The following is a 23,433-nucleotide window of genomic DNA, read 5'->3' as shown; positions in this document are numbered from 1 at the left end:
AGAGCTTACTCTGGCTGTGCCGAGATGGGGCTGCCCCAGTCAGGGCTGTGGGTGAAGAAGCTCTGGGTGCTCTTGGAGGTGGCTGTCCATGTGGTCGTGGGTAAAGTGCTTCTGATATTGTTTCCAGACAGAGTCAAGCGGAACATCCTGGCCATGGGTGAGAAGACCGGTATGACCAGGAACCCCCATTTCAGCCACGACAACTGGATCCCGACCTTTTTCAGCACCCAGTATTTCTGGTTCGTCTTGAAGGTCCGTTGGCAGCGACTAGAGGACACGACTGAGCTAGGGGGTCTGGCCCCAAACTGCCCAGTGGTCCGCCTCTCAGGACAGAGGTGCAACATTTGGGACTTTATGCAAGGTCAGGAGGCTGCCGCACACTTGGGGGGTGCTTGAAATAGCAGTGGTAGAGGGGGATGAAGAGATGGGTTGGAAAGTCCTGAATTCTCCTACTACTCTTGCTGCTCCTTTTGGACCTTCTTGTCCTCTTCCTGCTTCCTGAAATTAGGACTTCTTGTAGATTGTTTCTCTAAGAAACATCACCACCTTCCCAGGCACTCAAATCACAAACCATCCTGTCTGGCATTTCAGCCCCTGGAACACTGCTCTTACTGTACAGGCTGATCTGCCTGGGCTGCTCTTTGCCCACCCCTCTGCCTGGTTAACTCTTGTTCAATCTTCAGACTGTTGCTCAACGACACTTCTTTCGAGAAGCCAAGCCCAACTCCCCCATACTAGAGTACCCTCTCTCATCTGCCTGCTTAACATCCTAAACTTTTCTTTATTTCACCTGTCGTGGTTTGTAATTATGTATGGCTGGCTAGGATTCATGTCTGTTTCCCTCACTAGCCTGCAAACTCAATGCAGGTCGACACCATTGCTCTCACCCACTATTACACCCATGCCTGATGCTGGCACATGGTACCTGCTCAGTAAATACTTGTTAAAGAGCTCTCAGCTGGGCGTGGTGGTTCATGCCTGTAATCCTGGCACTTTGGGAGATTGAGGCTGCTGGATTACGAGGTCAGGAGTTTGAGACCATCCTGGCCAACATGATGAAACCCTGTCTCTACTAAAAATACAAAAATTAGCCGGGCGTGGTGGCATGCACCTGTAATCCCAGCTACTCGGGAGGCTGAGGTAGAAGAATCGCTTGAACCCGGGTGGCGGAGATTGCAGTGAGTAGAGACTGCGGCCACTGCATTCCAGCCTGGGCGACAGAGTCGAGACTCCGTCACAAAAAAAAAAAAAAAAAAAAAAAAGTCTCAGTTTTCTCTAACTCCACCCACTCCCCAGTCCAGGAAAACCAGTTTCATCTACTTTTCTTGACCTCTCCAGTTTTCTATTTTTTGTCCTCCCAGCTTCTCTTCCTGCCAGAACTTCCTTCTCCCCCACTTGCCCACTCAGCCATCCCAGCTTGTGAATGACTGCCAGATTACTCTTCTGTGAGTACATCCCAGCTCAACCACCTTCAGCAGCTCCCCTCTGCATTTAGGATGAAGCCCAGGCTCAGCCGTGGATTCTAGGTCCTCCGTGTTCAGGCTCCAGCTTTTTTTCTCAATTCTACCTCCAAGCTCCCCCCCACACTCAGTTCTTTCGGACAAACTGTTGGGCCTTATGCATCTCTTGTACTTTCCTTTGTCTTTGCCTTTGCTGATATCAGCTGGTCAGGAATGCCCTTCCCCTCTCCATTGCTGTCTAAATCCCCCTCATTCATGTGGGTCCAGCTCTCATGCCGCCTTGTCCTCCGTGAAGCCACCTCAGGTCCCTACAGCTAGGCATGTGCTCTCTCCCTTCGGCTCATGCCTCTCTGTCTGCACCTGTCCTTGTACACTGCTGCTTCCTGCTCAGCACCTGGTACCTAAGCACAAGTCTTATTTCCCTGCCCAATGGAGAGCCTCAGGAGAGGGTGTGTGTCTGATTTTTCTCTGGATTCTTCAGCATGCTTGGCCCAGGGCCTAGATACAGCAGGTAGAGAAGGCACCTGAGGCAGTTGGTTTATTCCGTGTTTTTCTTGTTTTTTTTTTTTTTTTGAGACAGAGTCTCACTCTACTGCCCAGGCTGGAGTGTAGTGGTATGATCACGGCTCACTGCATCCTCGACTTCCCAGGCTCAAGTCATCCTCCCACCGTGGCCTCCCTAGTACCTGAGGCTACAAGTGCACACCACAATGCTTGGCTAATTTTTGCAATTTTTGTAGAGGTGGGGTTTTACCATGTTGCCCAGGCTGGTCTTGAATTCCTGGACTCAAGTGATCCACCCACGTCGGCCTTCCAAAATGCTGGGATTACAGGCATGAGCCACTGTGCCTGGCCTATCCTGTGTTTTTGAAAGCATGTTCTTTAGAACCTAAGTTCCACAGATATGCTTTACTATGTAGTGTTGCCTGGTCAAAGTAGTTGGGAAACCCTGAATGCTATATCCTCCTCCTGGAATTTCATGTGCATATGAGCATATGCACATGAGGAGTTTACAGTTCCATAGAACAGATGGAGGTAATAAACAAATCCTTACAGTCCCATGAAATGGGGGAGGCTATAAAAAATAGGACCTTTGCCTGGAGGACTTGGAAGGTTTCCTGGAGGAGGTGATTCTGGAACTAGGCCTTGAAGAATGAGTAAGATTTTTGTAGCCTGACAAGGAAAAAGGGAAGAGTGTTTCAGAGGGGAAGGCAAGAGCTTCTTTTGTTGTTGTTGTTCATTCATAATTTTAAACCACAGTGCACAGATGACCTCAATTTATTCAACAAATGTTCACTAATTCCACTGGTAGTAAGAGGAATGGTAATAACTAACTTACCACATGCCCATGTGCCAAGCACTATAACAGAACCAGGCCAATTTGCTGAATGTCAATCATCTGCAGATCAGTTCCCTGAAACGAATGTACTTGCATCATGTAACTGTCCACTTTCAGTGAGGCAGTTTACATGTTAAAGACTGTTGAATTTGGGCTGAGCCCGGTGGCTCATGCCTGTAATTCCAGCACTTTGGGAGGCTGAGGCGGGCAGGTCACTTGAGGTCAGGAGTTCAAGACCAGCCTGGCCAACATGATGAAACCCTGTCTCTACTACAAATACAAAAATCAGCCAGGCATGGTGGCATGCACCTGTAATCCCAGCTACTCAGAAGGCTGAAGCATGAGAATCACTTGAACCCAGGAGGCAAAGGTTGTAGTGAGCTGAGATCATACCACTGCACTCCAGCCTGGGTGACAGAGAGAGACTCTGTCTCAAAATAAAATAAAAAAATAAAATAAAATAAAATAAAATAAAATAAAAAACTGTTCAATTTGTCTCTGCTCCCTGCTGCTGCAGCTGAGACTAAAAAATGGTAAGAGTGACTAGGTGCACTGGCCCATGCCTATAATCCCAACACTGTGAGTGGCTGAGTGGGAGAATTTCTTGAGCCCAGGAGTTCAAGAACAGCCTGTGCAACAGAATGGAACCCTGTCTCTACAAAATATTTAAAAATTAGTGGGATGAGGTGGTGTGAGCCTGTAGTCCCAGCTACTCAGAAGGCTGAGTTAGGAGGGTCACTAAGCCCAGGATGTCTAGGCTTCAGTGAGCCGTGTTCGTGCTAGTGCACTCCAGCCTAGGTGACAAAGTAAGACCCTGTCTCAAAAATTAATTAATTAATTTAAAATTTTTTAATGGTAAGAGGAGGGGACTGAGGCAAAAAAAAATCTATTTGCAAAATAGAGTTTACTTTCAACACATTAACCTAAAGTCCCCTGAAATCATAGGTACTAACAATACGGAAATAAACACCATGGGCCTCTGTCCTGGAAGGCCTCATAACCCAGAGTGAGAGATGGTGTCATGACAGGGAAGCAGAGGGCACTGGGGGAAGAGTAGGGTAAGGAGGTGGCCAAGGGAAAGCTTCCTAGAGGAAAGGATGGTGAGCTGATTGTCTAGGGGCAGTGAAACCTTGGGGTGGGTGAGGAAGAGGGGCATGGGGAGCTGGGCAGGGCAGAGAGGAGGAGGAGCAGAGGTCAGTGGAGGAACAACATTCAGGTTGGCACAAGTCGGGTCCCAGAGGCAGGAAGGGGTGAAGGATGAGGCTGAAGGCATCATCAGGAACCAGAGCTTATGGGGCTTTGTGTGTCATAGCTGCAGGTTGACTGTATCCTGAGAGTACTGGTGAGTTCTGGAGTGGTTTCCAAGCGGGAAGTAAACATGATCAGTTCTGCTTATTAGAAAGACATTGGCCGGGTGCGGTGGCTCACGCCTGTAATCCCAGCACTTTGGGAGGCCGAGGCCAGTGGATCACTTGATGTCAGGAGTTCGAGACCAGCCTAGCCAACCTGATGAACTCCTGTCTCTACTAAATACAAAAATTAGCCAGGCATCCTGGCAGGCGCCTGTAATCCCAGCTACTTGGGAGGCTGAGGCAGGAGAATCGCTTGAACCCGGGAGGTGGAGGTTGCAGTGAACTGAGATCACAGCACTGCACTCCAGCCTGGGCAACAAACGAGACTCTGTCTCAAAAAAACAAAAAAAAAGACATGTTGTAACTACTTTGGAAACCCACCAGGCCACCAAAAAGCTCTGTTGTATGCTTTGTGTATGAACTCTGAACTCAGAGCCACAGACAGAGAGACATAAAGAATCTTTACTGATAATCTAAAGCAACTGCTTCGTTTTTGAGATGCAAAGGCCCAGAGAGGTGAATGACTTGCTTGGCGTCACACAGTGAATTCTTAGAAGAGCCGGAACTGGACTTCTGACTCTCAGCTCGTGCACTTGCTGTTCCTGGATAAGACAACAGGAGCTCAGGGAAACTCTCAGCCACCTCCAGCCCTCTGTGTGTCCATGCACATGCACAAACACAATAACACAATATACACACACTCTTGGACACACACAGAATAAAACATCGAGTAACTGGCATGGTGTGGCAGAAGGCAAGTTCTGGATGATTTACTTTCTGGATACTTGAGAGTTAATCTGAAACTGGTTTTATTTCAGCCCCTGTTTAAAATCTTCTAACATCTTTCCAAGTGTACTTACAAGTGTTGTCCAGTAACTACAAATAGGATTTCTCTGTTGAGAGATCCTGATGTCGGGGGTAATTTAGTGGTCTGGGCTGTTTTCCCATTTATACAAAGGAGTTGGACTTGATAGTCTTCACTGGATTCTGGAAATGGTGTTCTCTGCACTGTGGTCTGTGGACATGGGCAGGGTGCCACCCCCATGCACCCATCCTTTACCTCTCTGCTACTGAGGAAAGCAGAGAACTTAGTTTAAACTTTGCCCTCAATACTGACCACTGTACCCAACCACACTATAAATAATTAAACAAATGACTCTGTCTCTTCCAGCGTCTGAATCAGTGGATGTTGAGTTTTTTTCCCAATTAAAAACAAAATTTCATACCACTGATACTTAGAGTTGATCATGACCATAAGTCTTTCGGATTCTTTATTTTTTGTTTTTATTGAGATGCGTCTCACGCTGTTGCCCAGGCTGGAGTGCACTGGCATGACCATAGCTCACAGCAGCCTCATTCCTGGGCTCAAGCGGTCTTGAGGCCTCAGCCTCCCAAATAGCTGGGACTAGACATGTGTCACCACGCCTGGATAATTTTTTGTTAGAGATGGGGTCCTGCTATGTTGCCCAGGCTTTTTGGGTTCCTACCTAAAGAGTGACAGAGTGACTGACTCTCTGGGGTCATCGGAGGCCAGTGACTGGCCACTTGGCCACAATTGACCTCTGAGCTAGCTGCCCTCCTGAAGCCTGGGCCTCCTTGTCACATGGGTGAGGAATCATAGTGCAGTCAACCAGCAGAGACTGAGGTCACTTAATGCCTCCTCAGGCCTCTTAGGAAAAAGTCTGTGACTCAAAGACAAGGAGAGCTGCTGCGTGTGTCCAGTGAAACTAGTCTGCTTTCCTCTCATATACTAAACATTGAGGACTATAAGCCAATTTTGTTTCTTCTTTTACTTGGCCACCAGGAAACTCAGAGTCAAAATATAGCTCAGTTACAACAAATGCATGGGACCTATGGCCTGTGTGTATTCCATTTTCCCCTCCTGTTCTTTGCCTCCCAGAGGGGCATGATTAAAAAAATTCTGGCCAGGTGCAGTGGCTAACATCTGTAATCCCAGCTCTTTGGGAGGCCAAGGCTGGTGAATCATTTGAGGTCAGGAGTTCGAGACCAGTCTGGCCAACATGGAGAAACCCTGTCTTTACTAAAAATACAAAAATTAGCCAGGCATGGTGGTGTGCACTTGTAATCCCAGCTACTTGGGAGGCTGAGGCAGGAGAATTCCTTGAACTTGGGAGGCAGAAGTTTCTGTGAGCTGAGATCACGCTTTCTGTGAGCTGAGATCACGCTTTTGCACTATAGCCTGGGTGACAGAGCAAAACTCCGTCTCAAAAATAAAAAATAAAAAATTCGATTTAATGTGTTAGTATAGGTGTAAGGAGCTTTAAATTCTTCGCAGAACACAGAGGGGATATAGTTAACCAAATAAACCACATGCAAGTTACGATGCCCTCTACTCCCCATCTCTCAGCAAACTCTGTCAATTCTGCCTCCTCCCCAGCTCCACTGCTCCACACTAGCTAGCCCAGGCTCCCATTCTCTCTCCTTCTCTTCTAGAGACAGGGTCTCATTCTGTGGCCCACGCTGGAGTGCAATGGCACAATCACAGCTGACTACAGCCTCAACCTCTTGGGCTTAATGGATCCTCCGGCCTCAGCCTCTTGAGTGGCTGGAACTACAGAGATGAGGTCTCACTATGTTGCCCACTGTGAGTAGTCTCAAACTCATGGGCTCAAGCGATCCTCCTGCCTTGGCCTCCCAAAGTGCTGGGATTACAGGTGTGAGCTACTGCGTCCAGGCCCGTTGTCTTTCATGTAGACTTCTCCAGTGCCCCCTAACTGCTTATCCATCACTTTCATTTTCACTCTTAGTCCTTTCTCCGCAGAGCAGCCAGAGTGATCTTCAAGTGTACGTCTGGTCATTACATGGCCCTACTGTAGCTGTCAGGGTTCTGGCTTGTAAGCAACAGAAGCTCCCTCTGGTTTTCTTGGTCACACACACATTTGTACATAAAGGAACATACTGGAAAGATGTTGAGTGCTTTCCAGAAACAATACCAGCTGGTCTTGATTGGACTGTCTTTTAGCATCAATAGTTGGGCTTGGATCCTGCTGTCATTGTGGTTGCCAGGGGAACCCATCACCATCCCTTACGGGGCACCACAACTGGGCTGTGGATGAATTCTGCCATCTCAATGACTCCCAGAATCAAAGATCTATGTGGAAGGGTATAATTAGCCCAGCTGGGTTCACTGCCTGAGCCCTGGCTGCCAGGGGCAGAGTGTGAACCTGGCCCTTCTGTCTTCCATAGAGCAAGGCTGGGCACAATGTTTGATAAATAGAATACAAAATAGGGAATTCTAAGTAGAAAGGAGAGTTAAGAGCTGGGCAGCCAAAATTGCAACAAATGAGTCAGATATAGTCAAGTGTGCCTATAGTTATAGCTTCTCAGAAGGCTGAGGCAGGAGGATCACTTGAGCCCAGAAGTTCAAAGCTATAGTGTATTACAATGGCACCTGTGAATAGCCACTGCATTCCTGTCTGGGCAACATAACAAGATCTCATCTCTTAAAAAAAGGAAAGAAAATATGCAACAATATTCACCACCCTTGCTTTATATTCCTATGATAGCCCACATACCTAGGATAAAATCCAGATTCTTTACAAAGGCTTATGGGAGCCTGCCTGTTCTGGTCCATCCCTAACTCTCTAGCCCTTCTCTTGTTGCTCTCCATGCCTGCTTCCTGCCAGTGGTTTTGTGGGGCCTTGAACACACCAAGTTCTGTCCCTCCTTGGGGGCTCTGTGTGAGTCTCTTTGACTAGAATCTCCTTCTCCCTTTGCCCATGGCTGGTTCTCTCCTGTCCTTCATTTCTCAGGTTAAATGGCAGCTCCTCAGAGGCCTTCCCTACCCCACCTGTCTAAAGTAGGTCACCCCTTTACAGCCTCTCTCATAACACTGATCACAATTTGAAACTTCTTCATTTATGCATTTACTTACTTTTTTTTTGCGTGTCTCCCCATTAAGCAGACTTCAAACTGCACACAGCCAGAGAGCTGCTTGTCTCATTCTCTGCCAGATCCCCAGTGTGTGGCAGGGAGACTTGCATATTTAAAGTGCTGAATAAATACTTGTAGATAGAATGAGAGTGTGCTACATGCGGGGGATTCGAGGATGAATGAGGAACAGGCCCTGCCCTCAGGGGACAATGAGCAGGGGGATTTGGGGGTATGTGGACACTTAAACAGGCCATGTCACAGTGCAAGACCAGCCATGCTCCAATAAATATATGGTAAGGGCTCAACAACGTCAGCTCTGGTCGTAAACCAGAGGGGGTCGGCTGCTCCCCAGAGTTGTCCTTGGTCTAGGATGGAGAGTTACAGAAGGTTTCCACTCAGGGCTGGCTTCATGGATATGGGACCAGTGAAGCACGCAGGGACCTACACTCAAAAGGGCCTTGTCCTTGAGGTTTAATGTTCTGCAGCAGCTGTCTTGAATTTTTGTTGCTGTTGTTTTTAGCACACCAGAGTTGCAAAGTATGTCTTGAAATTCTTCATAATTTTATCTTTGAATCTGCATTTTGTAAGTGAAACCCTATGGGACAACGGAGCGTGTCCCGAGGACTTGGAGCCTCCGCTCACACAGGCTCCTGTCTTCCACAGCCTCCCTGCCCCTCCAGGACATGTTCTCTAAGGCCCACTCTCCCATCCCCAGGTGCTCCTTCCTGCTCCCACCCAGTGACTTCTGCCATCTCCTGACCCCAGAGTGGGCCTGGATACAGATGTGAGGAAGGTGGGGGCAGGTGTCACATCCCCGTGTTGCATGGCAGCTGTCCCCATCCTGGACTCGCAGTGCCATGGTGCAATTCGCCAAGTGACTGAGGGTGGGGGAAGCCTCTTGCCCATCCTTTCCCCCATCAAGGTACCTAGTATGTCCCTTACAGTGGTTGCAGTACCCTGTGGGTTGGAGTGGTGGGCAGGGGCCATGTCTGGCTCAACTTCTGTGATGCTGGGCAGGGCATGGCATATTGGTCTGGTGGCTGGAGGGAGAGGGAAGTGCACACACACTTGGTCTCTGGGGTGCTGGGTAGCTGTGAGGATCTGCCCTCACTCTATGAATATCCCTGTGCCAGGGGAATATGATATTAAATAGCAACTAAAATACACGATGCCAGGTCAAGAGAGGGACTGCAGAAGATTAGAAATGTCTTTGTATTCTAGGCCGGGCATGGTGGCTCAGGCCTGTAATCCCAGCACTTTGGGAGGCCAAGGCTGGTGGATCACTTGAGGTCAAGAGTCCAAGACTAGCCTGCCCAACATAGCGAAACCCCATCTCTACTAAAAATACAAAAATTCGCCAGGTGTGGTGGCGCACACCTGGAGTCCTAGCTACTCAGGAGGCTGAGGCAGGAGAATCGCTTGAACCTCGGAGGCAGAGGTTGCAGTGAGCTGAGATCACACCACTGCACTCCAGCCTGGGTGAGACTCCATCTCAAAAAAAAAAATAAATAAAAAAGAAAGAAAAGTCTTTATATTTTCATAAATTTAACGGCACTTTCCCCCACTTTTTGAACAAAGAACCCTGCATTTTCATTTGGCAGCAGGCCCAGCAAATTATGCAGCTGGTCCTGCTCCTAGCGTTCACTGTCTTTGTGGAGCTGCCTTCAGTGCCTCCCTACTTCATAGCTCAGGGAGGAGATAAAAGCTCATAGCAAGAGCTTACATTTATTAAGCACTTACTATGGGCCAGGAACCAGTTTAAGCCCTTATTTCTATTAATTTATTTAATCATCATAACAATGCTACAAAGTATTATTATGCCCCCTTGTGGATGAGGAAACTGAAGTGCTATGAATAGAAAGCACTGAATTGAGAGTTCAGAAACCAGAATGTTCATTTTAACTCCTCACTGACCTGCTGTGTGACCTGAAGCAAGTATGTAAAACTCAGTTTCTTTGTCTATAAAATGGGGGAAAAAATTACCAACCTTGCTGTATTACTAATCCCATCGCAGGAGAGAATGGATGCATACCTGCCTTATAAACTGCCTGAAAGGGACTCCTCTTATATTTAAACTACCATGCGGCAACTACAGGTGGTCCACTGAGACCACCTAAAAAAACCTCTCATTTTGGAGAGGAGTAAACCAGTTTCATCCCCTGCTAAGTCATGCTGTCTAGGCTTCGGACCCCAGTGCCTAGGACCCATCCTGGGGTTGGGGGTTGGGGGGCAATAAAAATAACAGAATTGAACATAGGAGTGAAAATGGTGCTTGTAAAAGAAAACTGTGTGTAGATTCTCAGTTTGTGATGGCTCTTGCTGTTTCAGGCAATAGGCCACTGGTGCTGAATTTTGGAAGTTGTACCTGACCTTCATTTATGTTCAAATTCGACCAATTCAAGAGGCTTATTGAAGACTTTAGTTCCATAGCAGATTTTCTCATCATTTACATCGAAGAAGCACATGCATCAGGTACAGAAAGATTCTCTGCCTCTTCTACCTCTTCTCACTCTCTTTTCTCTCTCCCTTTTCCCCAGGCCCCATCTCAAGGTTGGGAGGTAGAGGAAGGAAGAGGAGGGGAGAGGGAAAGAGCCACTATTCACTGAGCACCCATCACTCCCAGGCCCTGCACTAGGCTAACCTCACAGTCTGTGCTTTCAACCAGGGTACAGAGAGCAGAACACCTGGAGTGACAGGGTCTGGCTAGGAGAGGATTCTAACATTTTGATCGGATAAATAGGGAAGTTAAGGGAGAAGAACTTTTTTTTTTTGAGACAGGGTCTTGTTCTGTCGTCTGGGCTGGGGCTGGAATGCAGTAGCACTCACATGGCTCACTGCAGCCTGAACCTCCTGGGCTAAATCGATCCTCCGGTCTCAGCCTCCCAAGTAGCTGGAACTGCGGGTATACGCCACCACGCCCAGCTAGATTTTTGTATTTTTTTATAGAAACAGTTTCACCATGTTACTTGGGCTGGTCTCAAACTCCTAGGTTCAAACAGTCTGCCCACCTTGGCCTCTCAAAGTGCTGGGATTACAGGCATGAGCCACTGCGCCCAGCCTATATTTGCATTTTTGAAAGAACACTGTGGTGAAGAATTAGGAGAAAAGTGTTTAGACTCTGGAGCAGTAGTACTTAAATTCAGTATGAATTAGAATCATCTGGAAGGCTGTTAAAATGCAGATGTCTGGGTCCCATTCCTAGTCCATCTAGGCTGAGGTCTAGGGTTTGCACTACTTAACAAACTTCCAGGTGATGCTGATGCTGCTAGTCTGGGGACACACACTTAGAGAACTACTGATCTAAACCCTTGCCTCTCCAAGTATGGTCTAGGTGCCAGCAGTCTTGGCATCCTGGGAGTTAGAAGGACTCTCAGTTCCACCTTCGACAGACCGTATCAGAATCTTCCTATAACAAGGTCCCCAAATGATTCATGCACATTCAAGATCAAGGAGTGCTGGTTTATTGGACTATTTCACATTGAAGAGCAGGGGCCTGACAGCCAGGAGCCCTGGGCTTCAGTTCTGGATCAATCACTAATTCCTGATGTGACCTTGCACATTCAACCATGATAGGAAACTAGACCAAATCATTGCCAAGGGCTCTGAGAACCTCAGTTAAAAGTGAGGGGCTATTGGCTGGGCGCAGTGGCTCATGCCTCTAATCCCAGCACTTTGGGAGGCCAAGGCAGGCGGATCACCTGAGGTCAGGAGTTCAAGACCAGCCTAAACACGGAGAAGCCCCTTCTCTACTAAAAATACAAAATTAGCTGGGTATGGTGGCGCATGCCTGTAATCCCAGCTAATCAGGAGGCTGAGGCAGGAGAATTGCTTGAACCTGGGAGGCGGAGGTTGCGGTGAGCCAAGGTTGCGCCATTGCACTCCAGCCTGGGCAACAAGAGCGAAACTGTGTCTTAAAGAAAAAAAAAGGCCGGGCGCGGTGGCTCACGCCTGTAATCCCAGCACTTTGGGAGGCCGAGGCCGGCGGATCACAAGGTCAGGAGATCGAGACCACAGTGAAACCCCGTCTCTACTAAAAATACAAAAAATTAGCCGGGCGCGGTGGCGGGCGCCTGTAGTCCCAGCTACTCAGGAGGCTGAGGCAGGAGAATGGCGTAAACCCAGGAGGCGGAGCTTGCAGTGAGCCGAGATCATGCCACTGCACTCCAGCCTGGGCGACAGAGCGAGACTCCGTCTCAAAAAAAAAAACAAAACAAAGAAAAAAAAAAAAATTGAGGGGCTATTTAGTCTGCAGGAAGTGTGTGCTATGTCAGTGGGACTTGGTGCCTGGCCTTTCTCTTGTAGATGGCTGGGCTTTTAAGAACAACATGGACATCAGAAATCACCGGAACCTTCAGGACCGCCTGCAGGCAGCCCATCTACTGCTGGCCAGGAGCCCCCAGTGCCCTGTGGTGGTGGACACCATGCAGAACCAAAGCAGCCAGCTCTACGCAGCACTGCCTGAGAGGCTCTACGTAATCCAGGAGGGCAGGATCCTCTACAAGGTGGTGACCTGGGGACAGAGGGTCCAGGGAGGGCAAAGGGGCCCAGGGAGGGGAAGGGCAAAGAGAAGGTTTTGCATCAAGCAGAACTGGATTCAAATCACCACCTAGCCATTTACCAACCATGTGACCACGGGCGAGTGTTTTCACTTCTTGGAGTACCTTCAATTTCCTCTTCTACAAAATGGGAACATTGGTCTCCACCTCACAGGGGATGAAATAATGCACACAAAAGTCCCTAGCATTTGGACTGGAGCTGCATCCTCCCGCCTGCCTTTCAAACCCAGATGATGGCGCAGTCCTGGTCTGGTTTCAAACTGAGAGACAGAGAATGTTTTTGGTTTTGGTTTTTGGGGTTTTTTTGTTTGTTTTGTTTTTTGTTTGTTTGTTTTTGATACAGATTCTCACTCTGTTGCCCAGGCTGGAGTGCAGTGGAGTGATCTTAGCTCAACCTCCCAAGTAACCTCTACCTCCCGGATTCAAGCGATTCTCCTGCCTCAGCCTCCCAAGTAGCTGGGACTACAGGCACACACCATGCCCAGCTAATTTTTGTATTTTGAATAGAGACGGGGTTTTGCCATGTTGGCCAGGCTGGTCTTGAACTCCTGGCCTCAAGTGATCTGCCCGCCTTGGCCTCCCAAAGTGTTGGGATAACAGGTGTGAGCCACCGTGCCCAGTCTGTTTTTGTTTTATAAACAGTATTCAGAGAGGGGAATTGACTTGTCCAAGGTCACACTGGGCAAGGCTCTGATTTCGATTCTAAATCCCCTGATCGGGTGGGCCAGAAATGAGAAGGTCTGAAGCTGCTAACATCTGAGACAGGCCTGAACCAGGACTGGTGGTGTAGAAGGCTCAAGGGGAATGGAACCCGTGGTTTGGAGCTGGAAATGCTGGACACAGGGATGTGAGGCAGAAATGCATTTCAGGCTCCCTTTCTTGTGATTGCTTCCTCTCGAAAGTTCCAGCCTGGTCAGGGTGAGGGAGGTAAGTGCATAGCCTCTGACTCTTTAGACACAGTTGGCTTGGCCTCCCTTAAGAAGGTAGAAACTACGTTTTAAAGCGATTGAAGGGATTTCAAGCCTTAGGGAGCAGATAAAACCAAGTATATGGATGCTCCTCTGTCCACAGATCAAGATCAAGCTGACCCTACTTATTCAGATAAAACAAGCAAAAACTTGCAGGCAAATTCCCCATGGTGCAATGGTCACAGTAGAAGAATTTGGGTCCTTCATCCTTTCCTGTACCTTGGGACATGGTTCAGGCATGATTGAGGTACCCTGGGCACTGAGTCCCTACCTTGAGTTAGACCCTGTGCAAATACCGGAAACACAAAAATGAATTGAAAATGACCCACACCTAGCTGGGCACGGTGGCTCACGCCTGTAATCCCAGCACTTTGGGAGGCCAAGGCAAGCAGATCACCTGAGGTCGGGAGTTGGAGACCAGCCTGACCAACATGGTGAAACCCTGTCTCTACTAAAAATACAAAATTAGATGGCTGTGGTGGTGCATGCCTGTAATCCCAGCTACTTGGGAGACTGAGGCAGGAGAATAGCTGGTACCCAGGAGGCAGAGGTTGCAGTGAGCTGAGATCGCGCCATTGCATTCCAGCCTGGGCAACAAGAGCAAAACTCCATCTTGAAAAAAAAAAAAAAAAAAAGACCGGCCGAGCACAGTGGCTTACGCCTGTAATCCCAGCACTTTGGGAGGCCGAGGCAAGTGGATCATGAGGTCAGGAGTTCAAGACCAGACTGACTAACATGATGAAACCCCGTCTCTACTAAAAATACAAAAATTAGCCAGGCATGGTGGCATGTGCCTGTAATCCCAGCTACTTGGGAGGCTGGGGCAGGAGAATTGCTTGAACCCGGGAGGCGGAGGTTGCAGTGAGCCGAGATTGTGCCACTGCACTCCAGCCTTGGCAACAGAGCGAGACTCCGTTTCAAAAAAAAGAAAAAAAGAAAATGGTCCACACCCTTACTCACAGGCTGAGAGATAAGGAAGACCCAAATAAGACTATTACAGTGTCCCAACTGCTGGGGGACTCCAGAGCAGGGGTCAGAACGCCTTTTCTGTATAGGGCCTGATAGTAAATATTTTCAACTTTGTGCCAAGTAATCCCTGTTGCAACAATTCAATTCTGCTGTTATAGCTCAACAGCAGCTGCAGACAACATGCAAATGAAAGCATGTGAGGCATCAGGACTGGTCTGGCTCCCAGACTGTAAGGTTTTCAACCTCTACGGAAGGGTAGGCTTCTCAGAGGGGGCAGCAATTGCTTGGGCCTTAAAGGGTAAGGAGTTGGCCCAGTGAGCACAGTGAGTGAAAATCACTGCAGTATAGGGAAGAGGGTGGGCGGAGGCACTGAGGCCTAGTAGGGCAGAGTGTGAATAAAGAATTGGGGACATTGGGGTTACACAGGGGTCTCATTCTGGACCAAGGGGTTTGGCCTTCATCTTAGGGCAAAGGAGAGCCACTGACAGGTTTGGAGCAGGAAAGAGACATGATCAGACCTGTACTTAGAATGTTCACTGGCTCACGGCTGTAACTCTAGCACTTTGGGAGGCCCAGGTGGGTGGATCACCTGAGGTCAGGAGTTCAAGACAAGCCTGGTGAAATCCTGTCTGTACTAAAAATACAAAAAAATTAGCCAGGCGTGGTGGCGCACACCTGTAATCCCAGCTACTTGTGAGGCTGAGGGACGAGAATTGTTTGAACCCAGGAGGCGGAGGTTGCAGTGAGCAAAGACTGTGCCAGTGCACTCCAGCCTGGGTGACAGAGTGAGACTCTCTAAAAAAGAAAAGAAAAAGAAAGTTCACTGGTTCCATGGCCGGGCGTGGTGGCTCACGCCTGTAATCCTGGCACTTTGGGAGGCCAAGGCGAGTGGGTCACTTGAGGCCAGGAGTTGGAGACCAGCCTAGCGCACGTGGCGAAACCCCATCTCTACTAAAAACACAACAATTAGCCAGGCATGGTGGAGTGCGCCTGTATTCCCTGCTACTCAGGAGGCTGAGGTAGGAGAATCCCTTGAACCTGGGAGGCGGAGGTTACAGTGAATCAAGATTGCGCCATTGCACTCTAGCCTGGGCAACAGAGTGAGACTCTGTCTCAAAAAAAAAAAAAGAAAAAGAAAAAGAAAAAAGAAAAAAAAGAAAGTTCACTGGTTCCTGGTTGAAAAATGGACAGGAGGGAGCAGGGACTAAGGACTGGGGATAGTTGGGAGGGGTGGCAGCTGCCCAAGTTGTGGATGAAAAGGGCTGACCTAGGGCAGTAGAACTGGAGAGGCAGAGATGGTTCTGAGGTAGGATGGGTAGAACTTGATGTGAAGGCTGGAGAAGATTAGGTCAGTCTGAAGGTCTAAGTATGGAAGAAAAGCTTATTTGTACAGAACTCTTCTCTTTTTGAAAGACTATGTCACTTTATGTCCTCTAGTTTTCCTGCTTCTCTGTCCAACCTTCCTGTTAACTGCTGATGCCACTGTACACCCTTTCTCACCCACCTCACGGTTGCATCTGCCACTGAATTAGCCATGCTGACGGCTCCTACATAGACATCATTTGACCAGATCTTGCAACTAACCTCCAGACCTACATGTTCCTTGCAAGTTGGATATCTGGGAATGCCTGATTCATTTCTCTTGCAGGGTAAATCTGGCCCTTGGAACTACAATCCAGAGGAAGTTCGTGCTGTTCTGGAAAAGCTCTACAGTTAATCTGGACAGATACCTCAATTCTAGGTGACCAACGGGAGGGCTTCTCAAGGCTTGGCTCTCCCTGAGACCCAGCTGGCTTTTACCTTTGACCTGTGTCCCTAGCTGAATTGCTAGCTCAAATTTTTCTGATCTAAGCAAACAATTCCCAGCTGAGGAATGCAAGCCACAGCACCCAATCAAGACAAATTGTTATTATCAGAAAATGACGCAACACTTGAGCTGTTCAGGCTAGTTCCCTGTTGAAGAAAGTACAGCCTGACACTGCTCCCACTGTGGAGACCACATTCCCTGCACACCATCTTTGAAAGAGCAGTTGCACTGTACAGGCACACTTCTGAGGTACAGTATCTCTCTCCAGCCACTCCGATACCAAGTAATTCAAGCTGGCATTCCTTCTACTAGGGAAATTCATTTTATCCAATTTGCATTTATGGAATTGATCATTTAAGACACTAAATTAGTTTTTAGAACCAAGTATGGGAAGAATTCCAGTTGTTAGGAAGAGATGAGGAGTTGGAAGAGGAGGGATTAGAAACAGGAGGAGGCAGTCATCCTCTCCTTGCCAAAAGATTTAAACCTGTCCACATGGCTGGTGATGATGGGTGAGTTCCCATGGTAACACATCTCTAATTTTACCAGGGAAGAGGAGAGTACTCACTTTACCATCTTTGAATATATTTCATAGAAATCTAGCTCTCTGTACCCTGAAATCTTCCACTTGCCTCACTTTTCAACAGAGTCATCTAGAAGGGAGGGTTGGCTTCCCAAAAGCATAACCTTGACCAAACCAAACAATAGGCACCAGCAATGCTGTCATTCAGTTATGCAGAAGCTCATATGTGAAATTCTGTTTCTCTGATTTCTTCGCAAGTCTCTTAATGGTCATTTGTGTTAGATTACATCAAAGTGACGGATAACCATTGGTATTCATCTATTTCAACTCTGTGTCTTTACATATTTGTTTATGATGGCCACAGCCTAAAGTACACACGGCTGTGACTTGATTCAAAAGAAAATGTTATAAGATGCAGTAAGCTAATAACAGAATGATTAAAATATATCAGGCTATTTTGGATGGCTTCAGTGTGATCTTTACATTTTCTTTTCCAATTTGTATCTGATTACCCATGTAATCTGACCAGCAAAACTACCAAATGCTGGAAGGGCCATCTGGGGGGAAGAACATTCAGGCCCTATGTTACATGTTAAATGTGGTTTTGTCTTATGAACTCCTGCTGGAGTGAAACAATTTTTCACGTTGGAATCAAATTACCTTTACAACATGACATCAAAGAATGGATCTGGAGACCTTTTGCTAGCATGAGAACATATTGTCTTTAGCTATACTTTAGTTGCTACAAAGTTAATATTATTAATGTTGTCACTTTATTATTTTAAAAATAGTTATTATTGCAAGAGGCTGAGGCAGGAGAATCACTTGAACCCGTTGAACCCAGGAGGCAGAGGTTGCAGTGAGCCAAGATGGTGCCCCTGCACTCCAGCCTGGGTGACCGAGCGAGACTCCATAAAAAAAAAAGTCATTATTAATCATCTACCAGGCACAGTCACTTTCACTTTCAGATATGTTATCTCATTTAATCTCTCTATATCTCAAAGAGGAGATGATTATCCCCATTTTACAGATGAGGAAATCAGGGCTCAGAGAGTTAAGTAACTTGCATAACTTCTCAGAACTAGTAAGTAACAAGCCGAGATTCAAACCGGATCTCTAACTCGAAGGCCAGAGTCCTAGCTCTGTTCCTGCCAGCTGGGTGACTTTGATCAAGCTGCCTTGGTATCTTGACCTATAAAACAGGGTTTCAATAGTGCCTAGTCCATAGATTCATCAGTAGAGCACTGAGAACTGTGCCTGATTTGGAGAAAATGTCATGAAGTGTTGGCTATTATGATTATCATAATTATTGTCTCACAACTGCTTCCTCAGGCCCTCTTTTTGGAGGTTGGGGGTGGAAGGAGGACAAGACAATAGGGACGCTGAATAAAAATTTTCCATCCTACCAAAGCCACTCATGACCAATACAGGCATGAGTTTTTGAGGTTATACTGAAAATGAGAAGCTGTGAGAATGATAGGACTGAAGCACAGCTGAGCACTCACTGTCCCTCCTAAGTTCCACAAAAGGAGACAGCATATAAGGCAAGGCTCTTCTGAATCACTTCTCTGATGGTCTTCCAATTCATGTCTATAAATGCACAGAAATCTCCCTGTTTTCAACAAGTAATAGTAGCTGAAACTGAGGAGGTTTTCAGAATGATAAAAATAGACCCCCAGCTTTCCAATTCGATTCTCTTCAACTTAATGCATCAAACATTGAGCATTGATACTTTTCTGGGTGCAGAGTTATGCAAAGATAGACAAGGAACAGCTATTGTCCTCCAGCAGCTTAATCTCACAGGGGACCAGACATACACTCCAATGACAATAACTCAAGGTGGAATATATGTTAGAGTGAAGACTAAATGCTCAGAGCTGGGTGAATCCAACAACGCTTTTTGGAGCTGGTGGCATTTGAGCTTGGTCTTCAAAGATGCCCAGTACTTCCATAAGTTGGGATGGGAGCCTTGAGAAGATGGGAAGGGAGAAGGGCATTTCAAGTGGGGAGAACTACATGGGCAAAGGTGGAAAAAGGGCTATGTGAAGGAGACTGCAAGAAGTTTGGGGTCAGTTCCAATCCTTTTGTTTTACAGTGCTAGCCATAGGCCAGGGTAGTTCAATGGTTCTCAAACTTGGGCATGCAACAAAATCACCTGGAGGGCTTGCTGCAACACAGATTCTTGGGGCTCATCCCCAGAGTTTATGATTCCAATAGGTCTGGGGTTGAGCTAGGGAATTTGCATTACTAACAAGTTCTCAGGTGAGGCTGATGCTGCTTTGCCAGGAACCACACTTTGAGAACCGCTGCTATAGTAGGTGGTGTTGGTGCTCTGCCCAGATGCTTTTACCAAGCCATTGTACTCATCAGCCAGCTGCTGTGAGTGTTGGCTGCTAATGACTCACAGATGCACTCTTTCCTGAGAATTTGCCCTCATGATAGGAGCTATCTTACCCAGAAATACCTGTGAGATTATGTCCTCCACCTGAGTGTGGCCCACAGCCAATGGCTGATGGATTGAAATTATAAAAGCCTGCTCCCTTGCTGCAAGGTGGGGCAGTTTACTTCTCTGGTGCCAGTCATGCTCCAGAGCTCCCTATGGGATCAGACTGACGCTAGACTTCAGCAGAAGCCATATGTTTAATTTTTCCCTCTGCCTGATCCTGCTTCTCTCTCACTACCTTAGAGGTTTCTCCTGAGAGCGCTCCCTCAATAAATCACTCTTCAAAGAATCCTTGTTGGACGCTCTGCTTCTAGAGAACCTGACCCACAGCAGTTCCCTTCTGGGTCTTTTCTGATTATGAGTCTTCATTAGTGGGGCTTGTTATCTGCTGAAACATAGTGTGGGATGAGTCAGCTGGCGCAATCTGCAACTTTCATTGACGTTCGCTGTCTTGAGTCGCCTATTATTAACTAAGTTCCTTCCTTTGAGATGGGGCTCAGGGAAATCCCGTTCAGTTACACTCCCTTTGCTTTGGATGCTTTTCCACCTTCTGTTATGGATTGAATTGTGCCCCTCTAACCCCCGAAATGCATATGTCAAAGCTTTAACCTCCTTTTATTTGGAGACAGGGCCTTTACAGAGGTAATGAAAATCACGTGAAGTCATAAGGGTGTGGCCTTGATAAGACAGGAATAATGTTCCTTAAGAGACTCCAGAGTGCACTCTCTGCACACACACAAAGAAGAGCTCGTGTGAGCACACAGCAAGGTGGCAGCTACCTACAACGTAGGAAGAAAGGGTTCACCAGAAACTATGCCAGCACCCTGATCTCAGACTTCCAGCCTCCAGAGCAGTGAGAAAATAAATGTCTGTTGTTTCAGCTACCCAGTTTATGGTATTTTGTTAGAGCAGCTGGAGCTAAGACAACTTCTTTAATCATGCTTTACCTCCAGCAGTCTCCTCTGGTGTATCCTGCCTGATTCTCCTTCAGCTCCATTTTCCCTGCCATTCTGTGATTAACCTCAAGGCTCTCTGGAGACATTCGCCATCCTCCTGACTCACCTGCAGCCTTTTTCAATCTAAACAAGAGACTCTTGGATAAGCCTTTCATAACCATGACACGTTTAATGAAGTCTCTAGCTTTGAGAGAACATATGCCAGTTCTCAGCTTCTTCCTTTACCAAAATCCTCATTTCACAGTACTTAGTGAGTAGGTGTCCCATTTTGATGTTAGGGGTTATAGCTGCTTCCTTGAAGATAAAATGTTTTTCTTTTTATAATTCCTTTTGTTGTGAATGTTTTGAGAAAGGGGATGAGGTAAAAATCCCTTTACCCCATCATCTTTAACCAGAAGTATCCATTTTATATTTATAAGCTTATATATATATATATATATAAAATTCATATCCCATTATAAAATGATGTTTGTATATATCATACTTTCTAATATATGGCTGCATAGTAGTTTCCAGTTTTTCTATCTTATAAATATTGCTATAAATCTTTGTCCACTTGGCCGGGCGCGGTGGCTCAAGCCTGTAATCCCAGGACTTTGGGAGGCTGAGGCGGGCGGATCACAAGGTCAGGAGATCGAGACCACAGTGAAACCCCGTCTCTACTAAAAATACAAAAAATTAGCCGGGCGCGGTGGCGGGCGCCTGTAGTCCTAGCTACTCAGGAGGCTGAGGCAGGAGAATGGCGTGAACCCAGGAGGCGGAGCTTGCAGTGAGCCGAGATCGCGCCACTGCACTCTAGCCTGGGCAACAGCGTGAGACTCCGTCTCAAAAAAAAAAAAAAAAAAAAAAAAAAAAAAAAAAAAATCTTTGTCCACTTATCTTTGTATATTCCTTTATCTGATTAATAGGATATATTTCTAGAAATGGACTTTCTGTGTCAAAGACTACATGCATGTTTAAAACTTTGATGTACACTGCCACACACTATCTCCCAGAAGGCTGTCTATCAGGGTCAAGTTACAAAGGGCTGCTGGAACATCAGCTAGAAGGTGAAGCCCACAAAGGATGCCTCCCCCAGCCTGGCCCCTGCAGAGGGGCATTACTGAGAGAGGGCTCAATAAATGCAATGTCCTATAAAAATATCTGTATAAATGAGTGATAAACACAATTTTCATTTCTGTAATATTTCTTTGCCTAGACTTGGTACATGGTTAAAAGGTCATTAGATTTTTACTTTTTTATTCATCCCTTTAAATAAGTATTTATGGTTTAAACTTTATGCAAGGTGCTGTGATAGGCATTGGTCCACAGTAAGTGATCCAAAAATTCATATATTATTGACTAGCTTTATTCAAAGCTCCTCAAAGATTCTACAGTATAAAGAGATACAAGCATGCAAATAAATGAACAATGTTCACTTATTCAGTCAACAGATATTTATTGAGAATATATATGCCAGGCACTATTCTAAGCCCTGAGCATATAGTCATGAGCAGAACCAACAAAACTCCCTGCCTTGGGGAGCTTACATTCTAGTGAGAGAGTTGATAAATATGATATACATGATAAATAGAAAAAATATATGTTAGAGAGTGATAAGCAGGGCTGTCCCTATAAGGGTGAGAGCGCCTGGGGTAATTCAATTGATTAAACTTCCTACTCAAGAGACTCACACCTGAATGCAGGTGGCACTGCCCTCATCTTTCAAAGGATACTTGGGCTATCATTAATATCATTAAAAGAAAAAAATGTAAGTGGAATTTTAATGATAGAAATGAAGAGTCAGGTATAAAAACTCCCAAATACAGAACACAGGGTGGCTGCGTCAGGTCCCTAACCTAAGAAAAGGAGAAAAATAAAACAGGGAAAAAAGATTGAATGTGTTTCTCTTGCGAGGGAAAGGTGCAGGAACACTCTAATTTTAGATAGGGAGGCCAGAGAAAGGCTTATTGAGAAGGAAATTTTGTGTAAGGACCTGATGTCAATGAGGAAGCCAGCTATACCGATACCAGTGGCAAGAGCACTACAGGCAGAGGAAACAGCAAACACAAAGGCCTCATTACGTAGTACACACAGCACAGTGGCAGTCAGGAGTCCATGGGCAGGTGGAGAAAAGGCCACATGAGGGGGAAAAAGGATGCTAGTTGAGGACAAATGAGACTTTAAAAAGGTGAGGGGCTGGGAGCAGGGGCTCACATCTATATTCCCAACACTTTGGGAGGCCAAGGCGGGAGGATCCTGTGAGCCCGGGAGGTTGAGACTAGCCTGGGCAACATAGTGAAACCCCATCTCTATAAAAATAGAAAAAATTAGCCAGGTGTGGTGGCATGTCTGCAGTCCGAGCTACCCAGGACACTGAGGTGGGAGGATCACCTGAGCCTGGGAGGTGAAGACTGCTGTGAGCTGTGTTTGCAACACTGAGCTCTAGCCTGGGCGACAGACCTGGTCTCAAAAAAAGAAAAGAGGTGAGGGGGTAGTTCAGCAGTGAAAAACAAAACAAAGCAAAAAGGTAAAGTTACATGTCATATTTATTGCCTGAAATTTGGAGTGGTTTAAGGTGATAATGAGTTTTTTAAAGCCTAGAAAAATGAAGGTTAAAGCATGCTGTTTTCAAATACCATATATGAAGTGGATGTTCTACAGTCATCATTTGTTTCCTGCATCCACAGAAGACAGAGAAAAAAGACTTAAAGATAACTCACCAGGCCTATGCCAAAGAAATCAATCAGATAACCTCTGGAGATCCCTTTTAGCAATCTGTAAGCCTCAACACAGTGTTTCTTACACAAAGAGTTATTGCCATTTCAGTTTAGAAACTTGGCAAAAAGAAAATGCTCAGCATTTCATTTTATTGAACATGAACACAATTGCTGTAATTCACATTACTTCTCAAAAACCTTAAATGGTTCCAATGTTACAAGAAAATACCTGAAAGCCTGTGATATAGCTGTAATGTTCAGTTTTAGTTTTACTTTTTGCTCTACTTAGACTTTTCTATTCATCTTTCCCCAAATTCATTATTATGAATGACTACTCACCTTCACATTTTTTATGTGTTATACCAGTGTGACTTTTGAAATGCCTTTCCTACTCTTCTCCATTTAAAATTTGCTTTTCCAGGCCGGGCGCAGTGGCTCACACCTGTAATCCCATCACTTTGGGAGGC

The 23,433-nt window shown here is 46.4% G+C and overlaps 1 protein-coding gene and 1 long non-coding RNA gene across 2 annotated transcripts; one reads left to right on the top strand and one right to left on the bottom strand.

Moving 5' to 3' along the window:
* Nucleotides 1-17,323, top strand: DIO1 (iodothyronine deiodinase 1). Its single transcript, XM_005543312.4, has 4 exons — nucleotides 1-361; nucleotides 10,374-10,517; nucleotides 12,348-12,547; nucleotides 16,187-17,323. The coding sequence occupies exons 1-4, from the start codon at nucleotides 25-27 to the stop codon at nucleotides 16,253-16,255; spliced, it is 750 nt and encodes a 249-aa protein (XP_005543369.4). The 5' UTR covers nucleotides 1-24; the 3' UTR covers nucleotides 16,256-17,323.
* On the bottom strand, nucleotides 4,595-23,433 carry LOC135965442 (uncharacterized). Its single transcript, XR_010578378.2, has 2 exons — nucleotides 23,306-23,433; nucleotides 4,595-4,753 (listed from the first exon to the last, which is right to left on the bottom strand). It is a non-coding gene; the product is annotated as an uncharacterized lncRNA (long non-coding RNA).

The sequence above is a fragment of the Macaca fascicularis genome, chromosome 1, assembly GCF_037993035.2.
Source record: "Macaca fascicularis isolate 582-1 chromosome 1, T2T-MFA8v1.1".
Classification (NCBI taxonomy): domain Eukaryota; kingdom Metazoa; phylum Chordata; class Mammalia; order Primates; family Cercopithecidae; genus Macaca; species Macaca fascicularis.
This window is presented reverse-complemented; position numbering and strand designations above follow the sequence as displayed.